The sequence below is a fragment of the Ruditapes philippinarum genome, unplaced genomic scaffold, assembly GCF_026571515.1.
Source record: "Ruditapes philippinarum isolate M1 unplaced genomic scaffold, ASM2657151v2 ctg11826_1_1_1_1, whole genome shotgun sequence".
Classification (NCBI taxonomy): domain Eukaryota; kingdom Metazoa; phylum Mollusca; class Bivalvia; order Venerida; family Veneridae; genus Ruditapes; species Ruditapes philippinarum.
Genome location: NW_026853096.1, coordinates 1 through 20,903, shown reverse-complemented (window position 1 = coordinate 20,903; position 20,903 = coordinate 1). Strand labels below are relative to the sequence as shown.

Below are 20,903 nucleotides of genomic sequence, written 5' to 3'. Positions count from 1 at the left end.
GATTGGATCAACTAATGAATTTGATGATATTAGAAACATCATCTGGTGCGCAAACTGAAGTTTCAATGGTTATATATATATGTTGTAAGGGGTGAAGTACAAAGAAAACGTTTAGTACTATAATAGAAAACAAATGAAGTTAATGTGATTAATATCACTTACTTTGTTTAGAATCAATATATTCTTTTTTCTTTCTCGTCTTTACTTGCTATGTTCAGTGCTTTTTTGTAACGTCTCTCCTAATGCAGCCAGGTCTGCTTGTTCTTTTTCTCCTTGTTCATGAATTTTCCCAACTTCTTTGTCCCGTTCTTCATGCAGTCTTTTAACAGAAGCATCAGCTTTATCTTTATTAATTGTGACTGAAGAGATAGAAGATCTTCTTGTTTTCTTTTTATCATATCTAGTTTAATTCTGTCATATTGCTCGTCTAATCCAGCCTTCATCTTTTCTTGAATTGCCTTTGCCACATCGTCTAGTACTTTTCTTACTTCATCTTTACCAATGACTAAAGTGTCATTTTCTAACTGTAATTATAAATACAATACAAATATACAATATAAAATTTTGAAAAAGGTAAATAAATAAACAAGAGGGCCATGATGGCCCTGAGGTCGCTCACCTGTATATAGGCCCCCCCCACCCCCGGGCCAATTTTTTACCCAAGGGCTTTTATTTGTTTATTTGAACAGACTTGGTAGACACCCATAAGAAGATGTTTTCATGCTAAACATTCTAAGTTCTAGCTCATTGGGTTTTTTAAAAGAAGATTTTTTTTAAGGTTTTTACTAAACACATATAGTTAAAAACAATGACACCCCCTGGGGCAGGGCCAGTTTTGACCCCCGGGCTTTTATTTGAACAAACTTTGTAGATATTTACTTAAAGATGTTTCATGCTTAATATCTAAACTCTAGCTACTTGGGTTTTTTTCAAAGAAGATTTTTAAATTTTTGCTATACACATATAAGGAAAATCAATGACCCCCCCCCGGGCGGGGCCAGTTTTGACCCCAGGGCTTTTATTTGAACATACTTGGTAGACACCCATTAGAACATGTTTCATGCTAAATATCTTAGCTCTAGCTCTTTGAGTTCTTTAAAAGAAGATTTTTTTAAGTTTTTACTATATGCATATAGGGAAAATCAATGACACCCTGGGGCGGGGCCAATTTTGACCCCAGGGCTTTTATTTGAACAAACTTAGTAAACACTCATTAGAAGATGTTTCATGCTAAATATCTTAGCTCTAGCTCTTTGGGTTCTTTAAAAGAAGATTTTTTAAGTTTTTACTATATGCATATAGGGAAAATCTATGACCCCCTGGGGCAGGGTCAATTATGACCCAGGGCTTTTATTTGAACAAACTTGGTAGACATTCACTAGAAGATGTTTCATGCCAAATATCTAAGCTCTAGCTCTTATGGTTCTTTAAAAGAAGATTTTTTTAAGTTTTTACTATATGCATATAGGGAAAATCAATGACCCCCGGGGCGGGGCCAATTTTGACCCCAGGGCTTTTATTTTGAACAAACTTTGTAGACACTTATTAGAACATGCTTCATGCTAAATATCTTAGCTCTAACTCTTTTGGTTCTTTAAAAGAAGATTTTTTAAGTTTTTACTATATGCATATATAGGGAAAACAATGACCCCATGGGGCGGGGCCAATTTTGACCCCAGGGCTTTTATTTGAACAAACTTGGTAGACATTCACTAGAAGATGTTTCATGCTTAATATCTTAGCTCTAGCTCTTTGGGGTTCTTTAAAAGAAGATTTTTTTAAGTTTTTACTATATGCATATAGGGAAAAATCAATGACCCCCCGGGCGGGGCCAATTTTGACCCCAGGGCTTTTATTTGAACAAACTTGGTAGACACTCACTAGAAGATGTTTCATGTTAAATATCTTAGCTCTAGCTCTTTGGGTTCTTTAAAAGAAGTTTTTTAAGTTTTTACTATATGCATATAGGGAAAATCAATGACCCCCTGGGGCGGGGCCAATTTTGACCCCAGGGCTTTTATTTGAACAAACTTGGTAGACACTCATTAGAAGATGTTTCATGCCAAATATCTAAGCTCTAGCTCTTAGGGTTGTTTAAAAGAAGATATTTAAAGATTTTTCTTTCGGTTGCCATGGCAACCAGAGTTCTGCATGGAATTAAATTCTTTGAACAATTTTTAAAGGTGACCACCAAAGGAACATTCCTGTGAAGTTTGGATGAAATTGGCTCAGTGGTTTATGAGGAGATGTCATTTAAAGCAAAAGTTTACGGACGGACGGACGGACGCCGGACGAAAAGCGATCACAAAAGCTCACCCCTGTGAGCTAAAAAAAATACAAAAAATAAATAATAAATAAAATGAACAAATAATAAGAATTAAATAATAAACAAGAGGGCCATGATGGCCCTGAGGTCGCTCACCTGTATATAGACCCCCAACCCCAAACCACCCCAACAAGCGTTGCAGGGTCAATTTAACCCAAGGGCTTTATTTGCACAAACTTGGTAGACACCCATAAGAAGATGTTTCATGCTAAACATCTAAGCTCTAGCTCATTGGGCTTTTTAAAAGAAGATTTTTTTTAAGTTTTTACTATACACATATGCATGCAGTTAAAAACAATGACACCCCTGGGGCCGGGCCAATTTGGACCCCAGGGCTTTTATTTGAACAAACTTTGTAGACACTTACTAGAAGATGTTTCATGCTTAATATCTAAACTCTAGCTATTTGGGTTTTTTCAAAGATTAGATTTTAAGTTTTTTGCTATACACATATAAAGAAAATCAATGACCCCCGAGGCGGTGCCATTTTGACCAGAGGTCTTTTATTTGAACAAACTTTGTAGACACCTATTAGAACATGTTTGATGCTAAATATCTTAGCCATAGCTCTTTGAGTTCTTTAAAGAAGATTTTTTAAGTTTTTACTATATGCATATAGGGAAAATCAATGACCCCCGGGGCGGGGCCAATTTTGACCCCAGGGCTTTTATTTGAACAAACTTGGTAGACACTTATTAGAACATGCTTTCATGCTAAATATCTTAGCTCTAACTCTTTTGGTTCTTTAAAAGAAGATTTTTTAAGTTTTTACTATATGCATATAGGGAAAATCAATGACCCCTGGGGCCGGGTCAATTTTGACCCCAGGGCTTTTATTTGAACAAACTTGGTAGACACCTATTAGAAAATGTTTGATGCTCAATATCTTAGCCATAGCTCTTTGAGTTCTTTAAAAGAAGATTTTTTAAGTTTTTGCTATATCACATATAAGGAAAATCAATGACCCCCGGGGCGGTGCCAATTTTGACCCCAGGGCTTTTATTTGAACAAACTTGGTAGACACCCATTTGAACATGTTTGATGCTAAATATCTTAGCCATAGCTCTTTGAGTTCTTTAAAAGAAGATTTTTTAAGTTTTTACTATATGCATATAGGGAAAATCAATGACCCCCGGGGCGGGGCCAATTTTGACCCCAGGGCTTTTATTTGAACAAACTTGGTAGACACTTATTAGAACATGTTTCATGCCAAATATCTTAGCTCTAACTCTTTTGGTTCTTTAAAAGAAGATTTTTTAAGTTTTTACTATATGCATACAGGAAAAATCAATGACCCCCTGGGGCCGGGCCAATTTTGACCCCAGGGCTTTTATTTGAACAAACTTGGTAGACACCTATTAGAAAATGTTTGATGCTCAATATCTTAGCCATAGCTCTTTGAGTTCTTTAAAAGAAGATTTTTTAAGTTTTTGCTATGCACATATAAGGAAAATCAATGACCCCGGGGCGGTGCCAATTTTGACCCCAGGGCTTTTATTTGAACAAACTTGGAGACACCCATTTGAACATGTTTGATGCTAAATATCTTAGCCATAGCTCTTTGAGTTCTTTAAAAGAAGATTTTTTAAGTTTTTACTATATGCATTTAGGGAAAATCAATGACCCCCGGGGCGGGGCCAATTTTGACCCCAGGGCTTTTATTTGAACAAACTTGGTAGACACTTATTAGAACATGTTTCATGCTAAATATCTTAGCTATAACTCTTTTGGTTCTTTAAAAGAAGATTTTTTAAGTTTTTACTATATGCATATAGGGAAAATCAATGACCCCCTGGGGCCGGGCCAATTTTGACCCCAGGGCTTTTATTTGAACAAACTTGGTAGACACCTATTAGAACATGTTTGATGCTCAATATCTTAGCCATAGCTCTTTGAGTTCTTTAAAAGAAGATTTTTAAGTTTTTACTATATGCATATAGGGAAAATCAATGACCCCCCCGGGGCGGGGCCAATTTTGACCCCAGGGCTTTTATTTGAACAAACTTGGTAGACACCCATTAGAACATGTTTCATGCTAAATATCTTAGCTCTAGCTCTTTGGGTTCTTTAAAAGAAGATTTTTTAAGTTTTTACTATATGCATATAGGGAAAATCAATGACCCCCCGGGGCGGGGCCAATTTTGACCCCAGGGCTTTTATTTGAACAAACATGGTAGACACTCACTAGAAGATGTTTCATGCCAAATATCTAAGCTCTAGCTCTTATGTTTTTTTAAAAGAAGATATTTTAAGTTTTTTCTTTCGGTTGCCATGGCAACCAGAGTTCTGCATGGAATTAAATTCTTTGAACAATTTTTAAAGGTGACTACCAAAGGAACATTCCTGTGAAGTTTGGATGAAATTGGCTTAGTGGTTTATGAGGAGATGTCATTTAAAGTAAAAGTTTACGGACGGACGGACGACGGACGGACGCCGGACGAAAAGCGATCACAAAAGCTCACCCTGTCACTTTGTGACAGGTGAGCTAAAAAAAATGTGGTGGTAGTGGTAGTGGAAGTGGAAGTGAAATTGGTGGTAGTGGTAGTAGTAGTTGTAGTAGTAGTAGTAGTAGTAACAGTACAAAGAAGCGGTAGTAATTGTAGTAGTAGTATTAGTAAGTAGCAGTTGTAAGTAGCAGTAGCAAGTTACAGTTGTAATGGTAGAAGTAGTAGTAGTAAGAAGAAGTTGTAGTAGTAAGAAGAAGATGAAGCATAAGAAGTTTAAGAAGAAGAAGAATGAGTAGTAGTAGTAGTAGAAGTAGTGGTAGTTGTGGTAGTAGTAGTGGTAGTTGTGGCAGTGGTAGTAGTAGTAATAATAATAGTAGTAGTAGTAGTAGTAGTAGTAGTATAATTAGTAAAAGCAGTGACACTAGAATAAGTAGTGGTAGTGGTGGTGGTGGTAGTAGTAGTTGTGATGGTTGTTGTGGTGGTGGTAGTGGTAGTAGTTGTTGTAGTGGTGGAAGTGGTAGTAGAAGTGGTGATGGTGGTGGTGTGTTGATGGTGTTGGTAGTAGTAGTAGTGGTGGTGGAAGCGGTAGCAGTAGCAGTAACAGGGGTAAGAAGCAGAAGTAAGTAGCAGTTGTAATTGTAGTAGTAAGAATTAGTAGTAAGTAGTAATAGAAGAAGTATAGATGTTTACCTCTGTCAGTTTCTTTTTAGCATTCTGCGCATGCGTGTCTGTAGCTAAATATGCTTGATCAGAAAGTAGTTTATGTAATAGCTTGAAGTATTTTTGAAGATCTGTATCCTCTACTTCAAGTGTTGAGGAATGTCGCACTTTTCTTCCAATTTCTCTTGCCTGGTCAAAATTGAAAAACAATTCTTATTTACTTTTACCTTAAACCTATAAGTTGAGTATATAATATATCCGTTTACTGAGAAACTGTTACGTTATACATGTAGTAAAATAATACTTAAATAATGAATTACAAACACGATAAGAGCTGTGTTTAGCTTAAATGTCATAGCTAGAGGTGTGGTCTGCTAGGGGTGTGGTCTGCTAGGGGAGTGGTTTGATAGAGGAGTGGTCTGCGAAAGGAGTGGTCTGCTTGTTGCATTTACCACTGCTGTCTGCGAAGGGTCGTTGTCATATTTTCCCGGGAGTATTAAAAATGTTGTAGTGTTACGTACCAGTACCCCTCTTTAATACGATTTTGATATCAAAATCGATATAAAAAATGTTTCAAAAATTGAAACTTCGTGAAAAATTAGTGAGGAGTGCTTGCTTACAAGGAATTATCTAACAAAAATGACAAAATGCAATGGGCACAATTTACTTAATTGATATGCACAAGGGCTCAGATGAATTTGGTTTAATCTTCATGACAAGATAAGAAGTTGATGACTACTGAAGATCATTTCTCTATATTCAGTACATAAATTTGGGGTTAAAAATCACTTTTCCGCCCTGTATATTTTCTTATCACGAAACCATCTCAAAATGTATCTTCACACTTGGTGGTAATACCTCTGTTAAATTAAGTTTGAAATTTCTAACAAAGTAAAAAATATTAAAAATACAGACGTTGCAAGCAGAGTAAATTCTTTATACTCGCCTACAAATCTTTCTTACCGACATTTCCCTATGTAACAATGTGCTTTTTTTTCAGAAAGCATAACAACAATCTAAGTGTATTATATATATCATACAATACTGTTGTATCTTACTTTAGATCACTGAAATATACAATTGTCGTTTTTTGGTAACTAAGGACCAAACGTAAGTCTTCATAAATAGTATCTAAATATTGTTTACCTCCTCAAACATATTCGTCTTATTGTTCAGGTTCTCATGTATTTTCCCCTGGAAGCCTTTGTAATTGAGAATAACGCTGATTATACCATTGAAGTCTGTTTCTGCTGCAGATGTTGTATCTTTGTACCCATCTGGAGGCATGAAGCATTTCGCCACTTCCCAGAAACTACTACACCACTGTGAAGCATCAGTGTTTTTGTAAGATGGACCAGAGTACCTATGCGCATCATGTATCTCAGTTGTGAAATTATGACATATCATGTTAGGGCAGCCAGCAGGATTATACCTTGTTGCAGCATTTCGATGATAACTGCATCTTCCACGTCCAACATTACATATTTTATTTGTTGGACATTTGATAACATTTTCCGTACAGCAATTTGAACACAAAGTCCCACTAAATAGTCCATTTTGGTAACATATATCATCTAAGCATTTCAATTGGAATTGTTTGATTTCATTGCAAACAAAAGGTTCAATACCTTCTTTAGTAAACAACACTGCTAACTGAGATTTAACCCAGTTATTGTATTTCTTTTCTAAAAGTTTAGGGCTATAAGAAGCCATGACTTGCAAACTTTGTGTCTTCCAACTTAAAGAATTATAAACACTGGCATGTCTTGTAAGCTAAGTTCCAGGTGAACCTGAAAAAAAAAATTATGTAAAATGTCATTGTATATTATTACAATTCAAGAGGGATCTTTCACTATCATTTAAAGGTGTGATGCAATACGATTTAATTCAGGTATTTGATTACTGTCCTGCGCATCGGTCGAATGTTCCACTATTGCTCACTTTCTGAAGTAACGTGAGTGTATTCAGTGAGCTGCGAAGGGAGCGTAGTATTTGATATACATCATGTATTATAATTATAGTAAATAAATGTAATTGTTTTGATACTCTTTAAGATGACAGTGCTTGTTAAAAAGAAATAAAAATGCAGCAATTCAATGTCTGAAAATATAGGCAGATATATCAAACTTTGAATTTTAAATTTATAATAACAGAAGATATACTGAAATGCACAAAGCTTAATATAATTAACGTTAATCTTATTTCCCTGTTTTCTGTAGCTTCAAAACACATTACTTACTAGTATAATTACATTTTAAGCGCTTATTGTAACTGTTTAACGAGTACTGTGTTATTAATCTGATTTGATCAAAGTAGTGTTATCAGATATCGTTTCATTAGTATAGGTTATAGGCTACAGCTCGTATTCGCTATTTCTTTCATCAATATTGACAAATTGGGGTGCCGATAATTCTTATATAAAATTGCACTATTTATAGCCTAAATCTTAAACACTTATTATGATTATGCATATAGCATAATAGCGAAGTGATGATCAAGTGTTCGCTCTTGAGTGTACAGCCCCTGCCCCTGGTTCGAATTCGGGTAAAGGCATTTTTTTTTTTTTTTTTTTTTTTTTTTAACGAACTGAATTTTTGATCCCCTAGAATCATATTCAGACAATGATATTTTAGAAAAAGTAGTTATACACACATTCGCATTCAACAGGTTACACAAGGCAGCACAATCGTGATAAGGGTTAAAAATGTACAATGGAAGAAAACATATATGTATAAATTAATGAGCCGACATCGTTAAAAAGGTCGCGATGGAATTCAGTGTTTCAAACAGAATAAAATCGATAATGCTATTCAATCTGTTCAATGACAGTTACAAACTAAAACTGCCATTGTCATGGCGTGAATACCCCCGCATACCACTTTTTCAGAATCAACAGTGGCCATTTAGAGCTCAAGGACAACCTCCCTGCCAAATCTGAGGTTACTCAGCCAGTGCATTGCTAAGTTATGTATTCTACATGCTTCAAATGTAAAAATGTCAAAATCAATACACTGCGGACAGACATTCTTAATCATTTGAGCAGATATGCTCATTACAGCAGATATGCTCATTACAGTAAAATCTCTGTGACCTTGACCTTTGACAAAGTCACCTAAAAATCAAAAGGGGTCATTTACTAGTCATAAACAACCCCAATACCAAATATGTCAAGACTGTTGACCAAAGCATTCTAAAGCAATTGAGCTGACAAGCTTTTTTTAGTCAAGGCTCCTGTGACCTTGAACTTTGACCCAGTGACTTTAAAATAAATAGGGGTCACCTTATGGTCATGACCAACCTCCATGTCAAATATGAAGACTGTGGGTCAAAGGAATCTTAAGTTATTGGGCGGACAAGATTTTTGAACTCGAGGCCCCCTGTGACCTTGACTTATGACCCTGTGAGGGGGTCCCACAAAATCAATAGGTTTATCTACTATTCATGACCAATCTAAATACCAAATATGAAAACTGTGGGTCAAAGGAATCCTAAGTTATTGGGCGGACAAGATTTATTAAGTCAAGGCCCCTGTGACCTTGACCTTTGACCCAGTGACCTCAAAATCAATAGGGTCATTCACTATTCATGAACAATCTAAATACCAAGTATGAAAACTGTGGGTCAAAGGAATCTTAAGTTATTGGGCAGACAAGCTTTTTGAAGTCAAGGCTCCTGTGACCTTGACCCTGTTACCTCAAAACTATTTGGGGTCATCTTCTTATCATAACCAACCTAAATACCAATTATGAAGACTGTGGATCAAAGGAATCTTAAGTTATTGGGTGGAGAAGCTTTTTGAAGTCAAGGTCCCTGTGACCTTTGACCCGGTGACCTCAAAACCAAAAGGGATCATCTTTTAACCATGACCAATCTAAATACAAAATATCAAGACTGTGGGTCAAAGGAATCTTAAGTTATTGGGCGGACAAGCTTTTTGAAGTCAAGGCCCCTGTGACCTTGACCTTTGACCCAGTAACCTCAAAATCAATAGGACTTATCTACTTTCCATGGCCAATCTAAATACAAAATATCAAGACTGTGGGTCAAAGGAATCTTAAGTTATTGGGCGGACAAGGAAAAATCGACGGACGGCCGGAAGGCCGGAGGACGCGACGGCCAAGCTGATTCCAGTATACCCCCCTAACAACTTTGTTGTGCGGGGGTATTATAAGGTACATCAAATTCTGCTTATCCGTCATAAGTTTAACTTTAAAATGTTCAAAAAAAATTTAAAAAGAGAAATTTAAAGTTACGTGACACACTCTAAAAATGTGTTCTGAAAGTAAACATGTGCATGTGTTGAAGATTTGAACTCGAACTCGAAAAACCATGTTTCATTATAACCTGAGTTCTTCATTATCCAATACTCTACTCAGATTTACGTGTCCACATCCAAATTTATTCTTCTAGTTTGCAATGAAAATTCAAAATGTAATAATTGGAGAACTTAAACCACCCATTATATCATAATGGTACGAACGATTAATGACTACAACAATCGAGTTCGGCTTAAAGGCCAGGTATAAAATAAGTCAATAATGACGTCAAAAAAGGTATCGTATTTCACAATATAATAATGTAATAGTAAGAGCATCGAAACACGAGGCTATCTGATTTGTTTGAGTATTTATCAGACTGCCGAGTGTTTTGATGTTCTTTCTCTTTTGTATCATAGTCAAACATAAATACACATTCCCTGTTGTCACAATATGAAACCCCAGAAAAAAAGTACCAATGAACGAGCTTCTAAATATGATATTTCTATCGCTTTCCCTTTCTTTGCCGTCACAATAAGTAAACCCCGGCAAAAATGAGCCAATCAATGGGCATGCTCTGGAGTACGGGTAACTTATACCTGCACTCCAGTTAACGCATGCACTGTGCATGTATATGTATACGATTATGTAAAGTCTGTGATAATTTTCAACAGAAAGATCCCCAAACTGTGATACAAAAAGATTTTATTTCAATGCACCAATGATTATTCTAAATTTGTTGTTTGGCAATATTAACCAGTGACTCATTAATTTTCGGGAGCTTTTTCGTGAGTTTCCATAATTTATTACGATTTACTAACTGTTTTTTTTAGATAAAAAATACATTCTTGGTACTTTGTACCTGCGTCTCGATAGCCTGGTGGTAAGTTTGATAACAAAGCAATCGAGAAGTTGCAAGTTCAAATCTTCAACTTTTTTTTTTCAGATTTCTTTGATTATATTTTGTCATATAAAAATTATGCAGCATAAGTGGATAGATAAATTCTTTAATCTCTGGTGTCTTTTCTTAAAAGAAAATAATAACTTTAAAATATAGATGTATATGCACATTTTCATAGTTTTGATTTGTACAGTAGTACAATGGATGATTGGCAAGCACAAAAACTTAGTTATATAAGTTTCGAAAAATATAATTAAAAACAAACATTAAAAATAATGTTTCATTAAGATTCGAACCTACAACATTTAATTATAAACATAAAGTTTTAACTCCTTACTAAACATGAACCATGTATACCATTCATATTCATAAAAAATAAGTCATATTCGGTATCTCCTGTCCGCCACGGATATGACTTTTATAGAACGTAATTCGAATATAACTTATAACTTTTTTATTTATTGATCAAATTTAACGATATTTTGCATGTAAAATAATTTTATTATTATAAAACATCTTATCGAGAAAAAATCATAAAAAATAATCATTTCATAAAAAATAAGTCATATTCGGCATCTCCTGTCTGCCACGGAGAATGTCAGACGTTTCACTCCCAAGACGTTTCACTATTGAGACGTTTCACTCCCAAGACGGTTCACACCTAGACGTTTCACTCCCATTTTGTCAATTGTATGGACGTTTCACTCCCAATTTTTTAGAGATGTTTACTAGAAAAGTTAACAAAATTTTAATTTCATTAATATCAAACAGTGTAAAAAGGAAATTCATTATAATGTTTCATTAAGTCTTAAACAATGAAATGCGAAACATGTGTATAAAATAAATTATTTTTTAAAATTATTTTCTTCATCAATTTATTAAACAGTAACCATTAAACAAACTTAAGTAATTGTGGTGTTATCTCATAGCCTAATTAATTGTATAAACACTGAGACTATCAACTAACAGTTTGACACCACTATTAAATCAGTTGTATAAACACTGCACTAAGCATCAACAGTTTACTAATCAGTTGTTTATTGGACTATTAAAATATTTTTTGACAACATCCAATTTAAACACAGAAACTTCTCCATAAGTTTTGTTTATATAATAATGAATTTTAGTCACAAAAAATGATTATACATGACAAATATTGAAAAAGACCCAAGTATATCATAACAGAGATCTGCCGAGGACGCGATTTTGCGCCATTGGCGCTAAAAAAATGAGAATGGCGCAGGAAAATCGGCAGCAAAGGACCATGGGCGCATCTAAAATCTGTGCCAGACTTATAAGAAAACAAAACTGTCTGCTGGGTTATTTAGTCATCCAGTCAAAACTGGTACCAACAGCAACATGCTACCCATGCTCCTGTAATTACACATATTCTTGAGTTTATCCATTCCCCTATAGCTTTTGTCCATGTTATCTACTTACCGCATTTCTTCTCATAAACCCTTTCCCACACAGATACTCATTTCTACTACCGTAAATTTAATCCAATAAAACAAACAAACAAATTATACAACTACTTAATATTTAAAATGATTACCGGTAACTGAAAAAAAAAAGTGTTGCTATTTTAAGAAATGCTGTAAGTTACAGTTGTTCAACTTGATCAACCCTAAGGTCACTCAAGTTCACGCAAGTTTTGGCTGATGAAGTGTAAAAAAAAGATGTATATTTCGTCATCAGAATATTTGACAGGGTGATTAACCAATCAGAGAAACATTGTGCATGACTTTTTTCATGATCAAAAGGTCTGTCGGCAAATGTCTTTGATGTATGCTGTCTACACAGAGGCATACAAGGGGCAATTAAATTCGTCAATATACAGTGGTAAGGGACATTTGGTGCAAAGTATGAACAATTAAATGGATAATGCACAATATAGGACATTACAAGTAAGAACTAGCAATTATGTGAATAAATTTGTATATCAAATTTTTGAGCAGCCATTTAAAAAATATTTTGCCTGCAATTAATATTAGTTAGAAAGTTACCATGTAGGCATAATTTTTAATTATAGGTTAAGTACTGAATTATAAGTGAACCACTTGTCATAAAATATGATTTAAGTTTTATTACCAGGGAAATTCAATTATCTACAAACTTTTTAAAAGTTATTTTGGTCAATGTTTACTTATTTTCCCCAAGGCCCATACTTTGGTAAAAATGGCCCATCATTTTCAGACCAAGTGGGCCCAGGGCCCAGTACTTTCAAATTCTTGGCAGATCTCTGCATAAGTATCAAAATAATTTTGGTATAAAAAGGGAGTGAAACGTCTTGGTGTGAACCGTCTCAATAGTGAAATGTCTGTCTACCTGCCACGGATATGTCATATGACTTTTTATAGAACGTAATTCGAATATAACTTATAACTTTTTTATTTATGAACCGAATTTAAAGAAATTTGGCATGTAAATTCATTTTATTATTATAAAACATCCTATCAAGAAAAAATTATAAAAAAATAATTACTTTTTAAAAAATAGGTCATATCCGCGGATATGACTCATATCCGGTATTAAGTCATACCCAAAAATAATTACCTCATTTGGTTTCATTTGGAATTAATTCATATCCAATTTTAAATCCAACACTCCATATGGAGTAATCTTTATCTAACTAAATACATCAGTATAAATATATATATATCATTCAACACGTAAAGTGTATCACATCGAGTATCGAATATTTAACACCAGTAACTGAATAACACTGCTGTAGAGTTGGCGATGATGCCGGAACCGGAAGTTACACATATTTGTCAGCGAACGATAATAGTTTAATTGACTATGCTATAATGCTCGGAGGATTTATTTCCCCTGGCTTCAAATTTTATAGTACATGATTTATATTCTTTTTCACCACATTGTCCTATCCAAATTGATTTAAATGTAAATAGTTATGAACAATGTAATGTTACAAATAATAGATTCTACTATATTATGTGAAAAAATTGTATGGGATAATGAAAAAGTTGATTATTACAGAGACGTTATATCTGCTGAACTGTCTAATATAAATGACATTGTTAGTTGTATTGTTTCAAAAGAAACTAATGTTAGCGCTGGAATAAATGAAATATCTAATATTTTGTATGATAAAACTAAAAGTGTTTTTGGTAAAACTACGTGTAATAAAATAATCCGCCTGTGGAACCAGCTTCCAGAGCACCTAGTCACAGCAGTCAACCTTGAGGCTAGTCATGGGGCCCTAATATGCCGGAGTCGATTTTATTTTTAACATGTTCTTCTTTTAAATCTGCACTTATTCGCCGCACATCACTTTGTACATACACCCTGTACGTCAATGCTCCAGAGTGGGTTATGTACAGTATTGGAAGAAGAAGAAGAAGAACAGCAATATAAGTAACAGAACGTATTTATAAGAGCCCATGGTTTAATAAAGAATGTGAGGCCGCTAGGCGAGAATTTAGGACTGTTGATAAGTCTCTTCAGAGACATAGATAAATGTTATCTATGTCTCTGGTCTCTTAAACAAATTAAATCTGTAGAAAGTTTTGAATTGTTAAAAACTAAACGACGAGTATATAAAAAAGCTAAAAGAAAAGCACGGTCTGACTTTAATGGGAAACAGAGAACAAAACTACCAAATTTAGCCAAGCACCAGCCTCAAAAGTTTTGGCAAGAAATACGAAAAATTAAAAACAAAAAATCTAAAGCTGGAGATATTTCTGAAGAACATTTTTTCAATCATCTTAAAACATTATTTTCTTTTCTTGACGTCACGTCCGGTTGGACGTAAACAACTTTAAATCTGCGACGTAAAAAAAGAAAAATAATTTATTCAAAGTATGAAAAACGTTAAATTAAAAAGAAAAAAACAATAGAAATGTGAGAAATTAAAAGACGATCGTTTTCATGTATTTTTCATTAATTTTGATGAATGTTATGTGACAAAATTTTACAATAATGGATGATGAACATTTAGCGATTGAAACGAGCATTAATAGAAATCATAATAATGTGCGTGATCAAACAGCGGATTTAAAACCCTACATCTTGAATGAGAAAACAGCCATGAGAAAGAAATTGCAAGCGACAGAGCGTGTTCAAATGAACATTGAACAGACGGGTGGAGGAGTAAAAATAACGCTCAATACTGGAACTTATGAATTTTTAAAGGCGGCTGCAGAACATTTTTATGCGGTGAGTTCTCCACAAAATAACCGGAAGATAATTCCCGTATATGACAAGAAAGATAGATTGGTAGAAACAAGATATAAAGTATCAAACGGTAAGACGCATCTTTATACATTTAATATGTATCATTCAAAGTGCACATGCCTTGTTAACGGAAAACAAACAAGGCACTTTCTTGAAACTGATCTACCGAAAATGTTGGATTATATTGAAGCCAGTCTTTTATCAAACGATTTATCCCTCTCAGAAGTAAATGAAAACATCAAACAATGGATATTAAACAATTTAAATTCTGAAGACAATTGGCAGAATGACGAAGCGCCCGAAACGGCTACAAATTTAAATATAATTTCGGAAGGGAACGTTAGTGACAATGAACTTGATACACAAGATAATACTAGTACTAATGAAGATGAAATCACTGAGGACAATGAAAATGTAAGTGAAAGACATGGATATTCTGAGTTAGTGATTTTGAAAGAAATTGTACTTGCATTACAAACTAGTGTAAATGAATTACGTCAGGAAGTATCACAAAACATTGATTTTTCAAAGGAACAGTTCGTGCACATTAAAGATGAAATCATGAGTGTGAAGAAAAAGATATCTCTTGAATCCAATTCGTTAATTAAGCAAGTTGATGTGATCAATGAAGCGGCAAAATCCATCGAAACACAAGTGAAATCGGTAGATTATTCTATCCACAAAAAATTACAATCTATAACAGATATTCTTAAGATGAAGGTGTGCAGTTTTTTGGATTCGCAAGAAACGAATGTCTCTAAGGATGATATAAATCAAAATATCAACATTAGCGAAAAATCACCGAAACATGATGAAAAACAAACGATGGACGGAACAATACCAAAAACTATTCGATATACTCAAACTAATATTGCGGACAGTAATACTAAAAGTGTCACGAATAATACAGAGATGGTAAAACGACAACGTGGATCTTTTATAGATATATCAGACAGTACAGCACCAGAAAAACCAGTTTCAAGATCAATCCCGGAAACGCTTATAATAGGCGATTCAATTATAAAGGGAATAAATCAACGCGGGCTTCACACTTTTACAGAGACATACTGCATAAGAGGAGCTGTTGTGAGAGATATATCACATAAGCTGTGTAACTGGAATATATCTGGTTGCAAAAATGTAATCATTTATGTAGCCGGAAATGACGTTGCTTCAAGCACACCAACAACTGTAAGTAGAATAGAGTTAACAAAGACCATCAACTACTTATATCATCATGGCATTAACGTATATTTATGTACAATATGCCCGAGAATAGACGTCGATGTAACTCCGATGAACATTGCCATTAGAAAAATTTGTTATGAAACAGGTGCAACACTGATAGATTCATATAGTTCATTTGTGTATGGAGATGGAAATGTAGTGAAACATATGTATCATCGTGATGGAATTCATCATAATACAAGAGGGTCTAGTGCGTTGGTAAGGTGTATTAACAAATCGCTGACTATTGTAAAAGACGAAACCAGCAATGACTGGTAGATATCATACAGATACACAGAACACAAAACGTCAAGAACAACAGAAAAATGGATATTGGCAATTCCCGAACAGAACATAAAACTTTGATCTCTATGTAAAATATGTGGTAGGAACAATCATAAAAACTGTTGACTGTAGATACCGTGAATGGTAGGAAAAAGCAGACAGGCACGTGTTTATTAATCAATTTGATACAGATAGCATATTTATAAATCTTTGTAGCAAATGCAATTTAGAGCAATGTACTTGCGATTGCCTATCAGTTAAAACACCAAATACTACTGATAATGATATTTATTATAGTAATATATGTAACAAATTTGTTATCGAACAGAGCAATTCGATTCCGTTTCGGTAAATTCAAAAAGTACTTATTGATTATAACAACTTTGTAAAACAATTGTAATTCGGAAACAATCATCCTCTGAACTAAGATATATTTTTGCATATACATGTAAAAGATTAAATAATTTAGGATCTACTATTTATAGTACGTTAAGCAGCTGTAATCATTTCAACAAACTAATCTAGCATTAATAACAACTCGAGAACCTCTGATGGGATTTTCTAATATAATGTTAAGTAAAATGACTATTGCGATAATTCGTATATTGATAACGAAAGAGTCAAATTTAAACAAAAGGGTTTTTCATGTCATGAATTTAAATGTACAGCATTTACTCCAAAATTTTCGATGAAATTCGAAATAATTTCTAAACGAAACTTAAAGCGCATGTTATTTGGGGTTATGTTGAAACGTTTTTAAACTATGAATGTATCGATAAAAGACATTGAAATATCAAGCTACGTTTTGATGAGAAAAAGACAGAGTTGGTAAAAAGGGGTAGGGGGTTACTTGTTATGTAAAAGACAGCGTCCCTTTTAAAAACGAGATTATGATTTAGGAAAACAGCCGAAATTGAATCGATTATGGATAGAAATTTTAATTTTTGTGCAAATGTAAACCATTTCTCTTAAACCCTTTGTATATAGACCCCCTGATTCAAAGCAGGTTTGGGCTGACCTGTATTGAAAAACATCTTTGAAAATGGCTTGAATCAGATGAATTAGAAATGCACATTTCTAGGTGATTTTAATATACAATATAGTTCAGAAGAAGGGTTTTTAAACAATAAATGGGCATCTCTTTTATTGAAATACGACCTTAGGCAAATCATTAATAAACCTACAAGAGTGACAAAAAACAGTTCATCAATAATTTGATCACATTTACACAAATAATCTTGATAAAATTAATGAAAACTTCGTATCACAAATTTGTTGTCAGTGACCAATTATTTAATATGTTTCACTAGAGGAAATACTAGCACACATGCAGGTAATCACAAAACTATAAAATATAGAAGTTTTTTGCTAAATTTGATACAGAATCGTTTCAACGTGATCTAATTGATTCTAATTTTGATTGTATAGAGACATTTAATGATCCAAATGAAGCTATAGAATTGTTTTTATAACATGATAAATAATATTTCTAGTGAAGCATGCACCATTTAAAATTAAACGTAATAAAAAGGGACACACAGCCACATTGGTACGATGAAGAAATTAAAAAATGCTACGCTTGAAAAGAGATAATTATAAAAAAATCTAATCAGTGGGATTCATATAAACTGTGGCGGAATAAAACAAATAATTTAATTAAACAATACAAAAGAAATTACTTCAATAATGCCGTCAAGGATAAGAAAGACCCGAGTACGCTTGGAAAAATATTAAAGATATTACTACGATAATGGTACTAACGGGAATATCAGATTGCCTAATTCCATAACAATAGATGGTAATATAATAACTGGGGAAATAATATTTTAAATGCAAGTCAATGATCATTTTATCAATATTTCTGATTTTCCTAAACAAATCCAAATTTCAAAACAGAAAATTTCAAATCACTTGAAGAACAACTGAACAAAAAAACTTCAAGGGCATACTTTTATAATTGATGAAAATCAGCCCATTCCAAGTAAAAACTACTTAATTGATAAACTAAATGTAAACAAGTGAACAGGAAATGATGGAATTGGGACCGCGTATTCTTAAAGCCTGTGGTGACTATTTAAGCATAGCTATAGCTTTATAATAAATAATTCCATTTAGAAATGGCATTTTTCCTGATAAACTTAAAGAAGCATATGTACTTCCAAATTTACAAAAATGGACCAAAAAGAAGATCCAAATAATTATAGACCTATTTCAATTTTTGCCAACCATATCAAAAAATTTTTTGAAAAAGCATATTGCATCACAATTACACAGTTATATATACGAAACTAATATTATTCATGAAAGTCAGTCGGGTTTCAGAAAAAAACCATTCTTGTCAAACAGCTCTAATACGACTCATAGAATCCTTCCTTAACGATTTAGATGAGGGCTGTTTTGATAGGCACAGTATTTTTTAGACCTTAAGAAGGCATTTGATTTGGTAGATCACAACATATTGTTGCAATAAGTTAAAATTGTACAAATTTTTCAAACACCTCAATTAAACTCTTCAAATCATATCTTGAAAATAGAACACAGAGTTTATCAAATATGGAAATAGTCATTCAAATAGTGGAACAGTGAAATCAGGGGTCCCTCAAGGGTCTATATTAGGCCCTTTACTTTTCATTTTTACGTTAACGATATTGCCTTTTAGTACAACACACTCTAACATAAGACATGTATGCTGACGAATACAACTATGCATGTATCAAATAAAAAAAATTGAAGTTGATTCAGAGAAACTCTGAATGTGATGTTGATAATATAAGCAAATGGTGTAAATTTAACAACATGGCAATAATCCGAAAAAAGACCACTTTGTATGATAATAGGGTCAGAAAATAAATTAAAATCAAAACCTTCTTTAGATATAAATATAGAAGGTACATGCCTAAGTCAAACGAAATCACAGAAATTATTAAGGTTATTTACTTAGATGAAAACCTTTAAAATGGAATGTTTCAAATAAAGCACGTCTGTTAATAAATTTACAAAGAAAACAAATTGCTCTATTAAAGCGTATATTCGTACTTTTTATCCGCTGAAATTGAAAGAAAATGTTTTACAATGCTTATATTTTACCTTGTTTTGATTTATTGTTTGTATTTATATGGAGTACTTTGTTAATAAAACTGGAATTTGAAAAAGTGAATAAACTGCAGAAACGCGCAGCAAAGATTTAATATTGTGTAACCAGTTAAAACGCCTTCTTTACGGGTTTTTTCCAAAATTAAAAATGGTTAACTTGGGGAAAATAGTGCACGTTTTTCATACAGCTTTAAATTAGTATTTAAATCTAAAAAGGGATTAACTCCTTCCTCCCATTTCAGATACTGTTTTTTTTCGAAAAATAAAACGTATACATTTTGTCAAAAAAATAGAAACAAAATAATGAAGGGTTCAAAACAAAATATGTTAAAAATTTTTTTAGAAAAAATCCCCCAACCCCCAAGTATGGAATAATTTCCCTTTATTTTTATTAAAGATTTCTTCCCCCAAAAGGGTTTTTAAAAGAAATATAAAAAAAATTTTGTTGATTTTAAAATTTTAAAAATGAATCTGAGGGGCATGCATGTGTCTGTAAATTTGGGAAAGGGTTTGGGTTGTTTTTGGTTTTTTTAATATGTGGTACATATTTGTATTTTCATTATCTTTTTTTAAATTAAAGGCCCCATATTGAAAATTAAGTTTTGGGGTATTTTTTAATTTTGTTCCCTTTCATGAAAAAAGGTTTTATTATTATTTTTTAAAAAAAAATTAGTGCTTTTATTAATAATAAATTTGAGGAGGGAATTGGGCCAGAAAAGCTTAGATGAATTTTTATTAAACCCAATTTTGAAAAAAGAATTTAGTTTTGATGGGGGTTTAAAATTCACCCCATTTCTTTTTTAAAAAGAGGGAAAAAAGGGGGGGAGTTGAAATATTTTGGTTAGTGAAATATTTATAGAATGTATTTGACCCTTTTACTTCTTGTTTTTAAAAAATTTTTTAAATTTTTTTTTTTAATAGTTTTATATCCTGAGTTTAGGGACAAAAGGTATGGATATTTTCCCAATTTCCCCAAAAAAGGTAATTTTGATGATGAAAATAACTATAGAGGTTCCCCTTTCCACCGTGTTTTTTTCAAAAAATATTTTCTCAATTTTTAGATACAGTTTGCGCAATGGGCCTAAACAAAACAATTTTAGGGTACCAGTATGGTTTTCCCCGTAAGGGAAAAAAACCCCAAATATTTTGGGTTTATTTTGTTTCAAATTTTATAATAAATAAGTTATAAATAGTGAGAAAAAAAAAATTATATTGGTTTTTATTGATTTTCTTTTAAAGCTTTTTGGATGTTGTTATGGGAAAATGGTATTGGTTAAAATTATTGAATTATGGAGCTTCCTCAAAAAATTGTAAAATTTTTGAAAGTTATGTATGAAAATTTTTAAAGCAGGGTTTTTAAAGTAAGGGGGCTGTAACTGTTTTTTTGACTGTAAAAATTTTGGTTTGTTAAAAAAGGGCGAACCATTACCCCTTTTTGTTTTTTATCTTTTTTATCAATGATATGTTAATTTTTTGGGATGACGTTTAATGTTGAGTGTTTACTTTTAGAA

General features: G+C 33.1%; 1 protein-coding gene across 1 annotated transcript; it reads right to left on the bottom strand.

Moving 5' to 3' along the window:
* Positions 1–239: 239 nt before the first annotated feature.
* LOC132733815 (uncharacterized) lies at positions 240–7,388 on the bottom strand. Its single transcript, XM_060720507.1, has 3 exons — positions 6,580–7,388; positions 5,464–5,622; positions 240–524 (listed from the first exon to the last, which is right to left on the bottom strand). Exons 1-3 carry the CDS (start codon positions 7,144–7,146, stop codon positions 240–242), a joined length of 1,011 nt encoding a protein of 336 aa, XP_060576490.1. The 5' UTR covers positions 7,147–7,388.
* Between the last annotated feature and the right edge of the window lie 13,515 nt (positions 7,389–20,903).

Coding starts and splice junctions, on each gene's coding strand:
- LOC132733815 (XM_060720507.1), bottom strand. CDS start 7,146: ATGGCTTCTTATAGCCCTAAACTTTTAGAAAAGAAATACAATAACTGG. Junction 5,623..6,579: donor AGACGAATATGTTTGAGGAG/GTAAACAATATT, acceptor AATTTTGACCAG/GCAAGAGAAATTGGAAGAAA. Junction 525..5,463: donor CTAAAAAGAAACTGACAGAG/GTAAACATCTAT, acceptor TTATAATTACAG/TTAGAAAATGACACTTTAGT.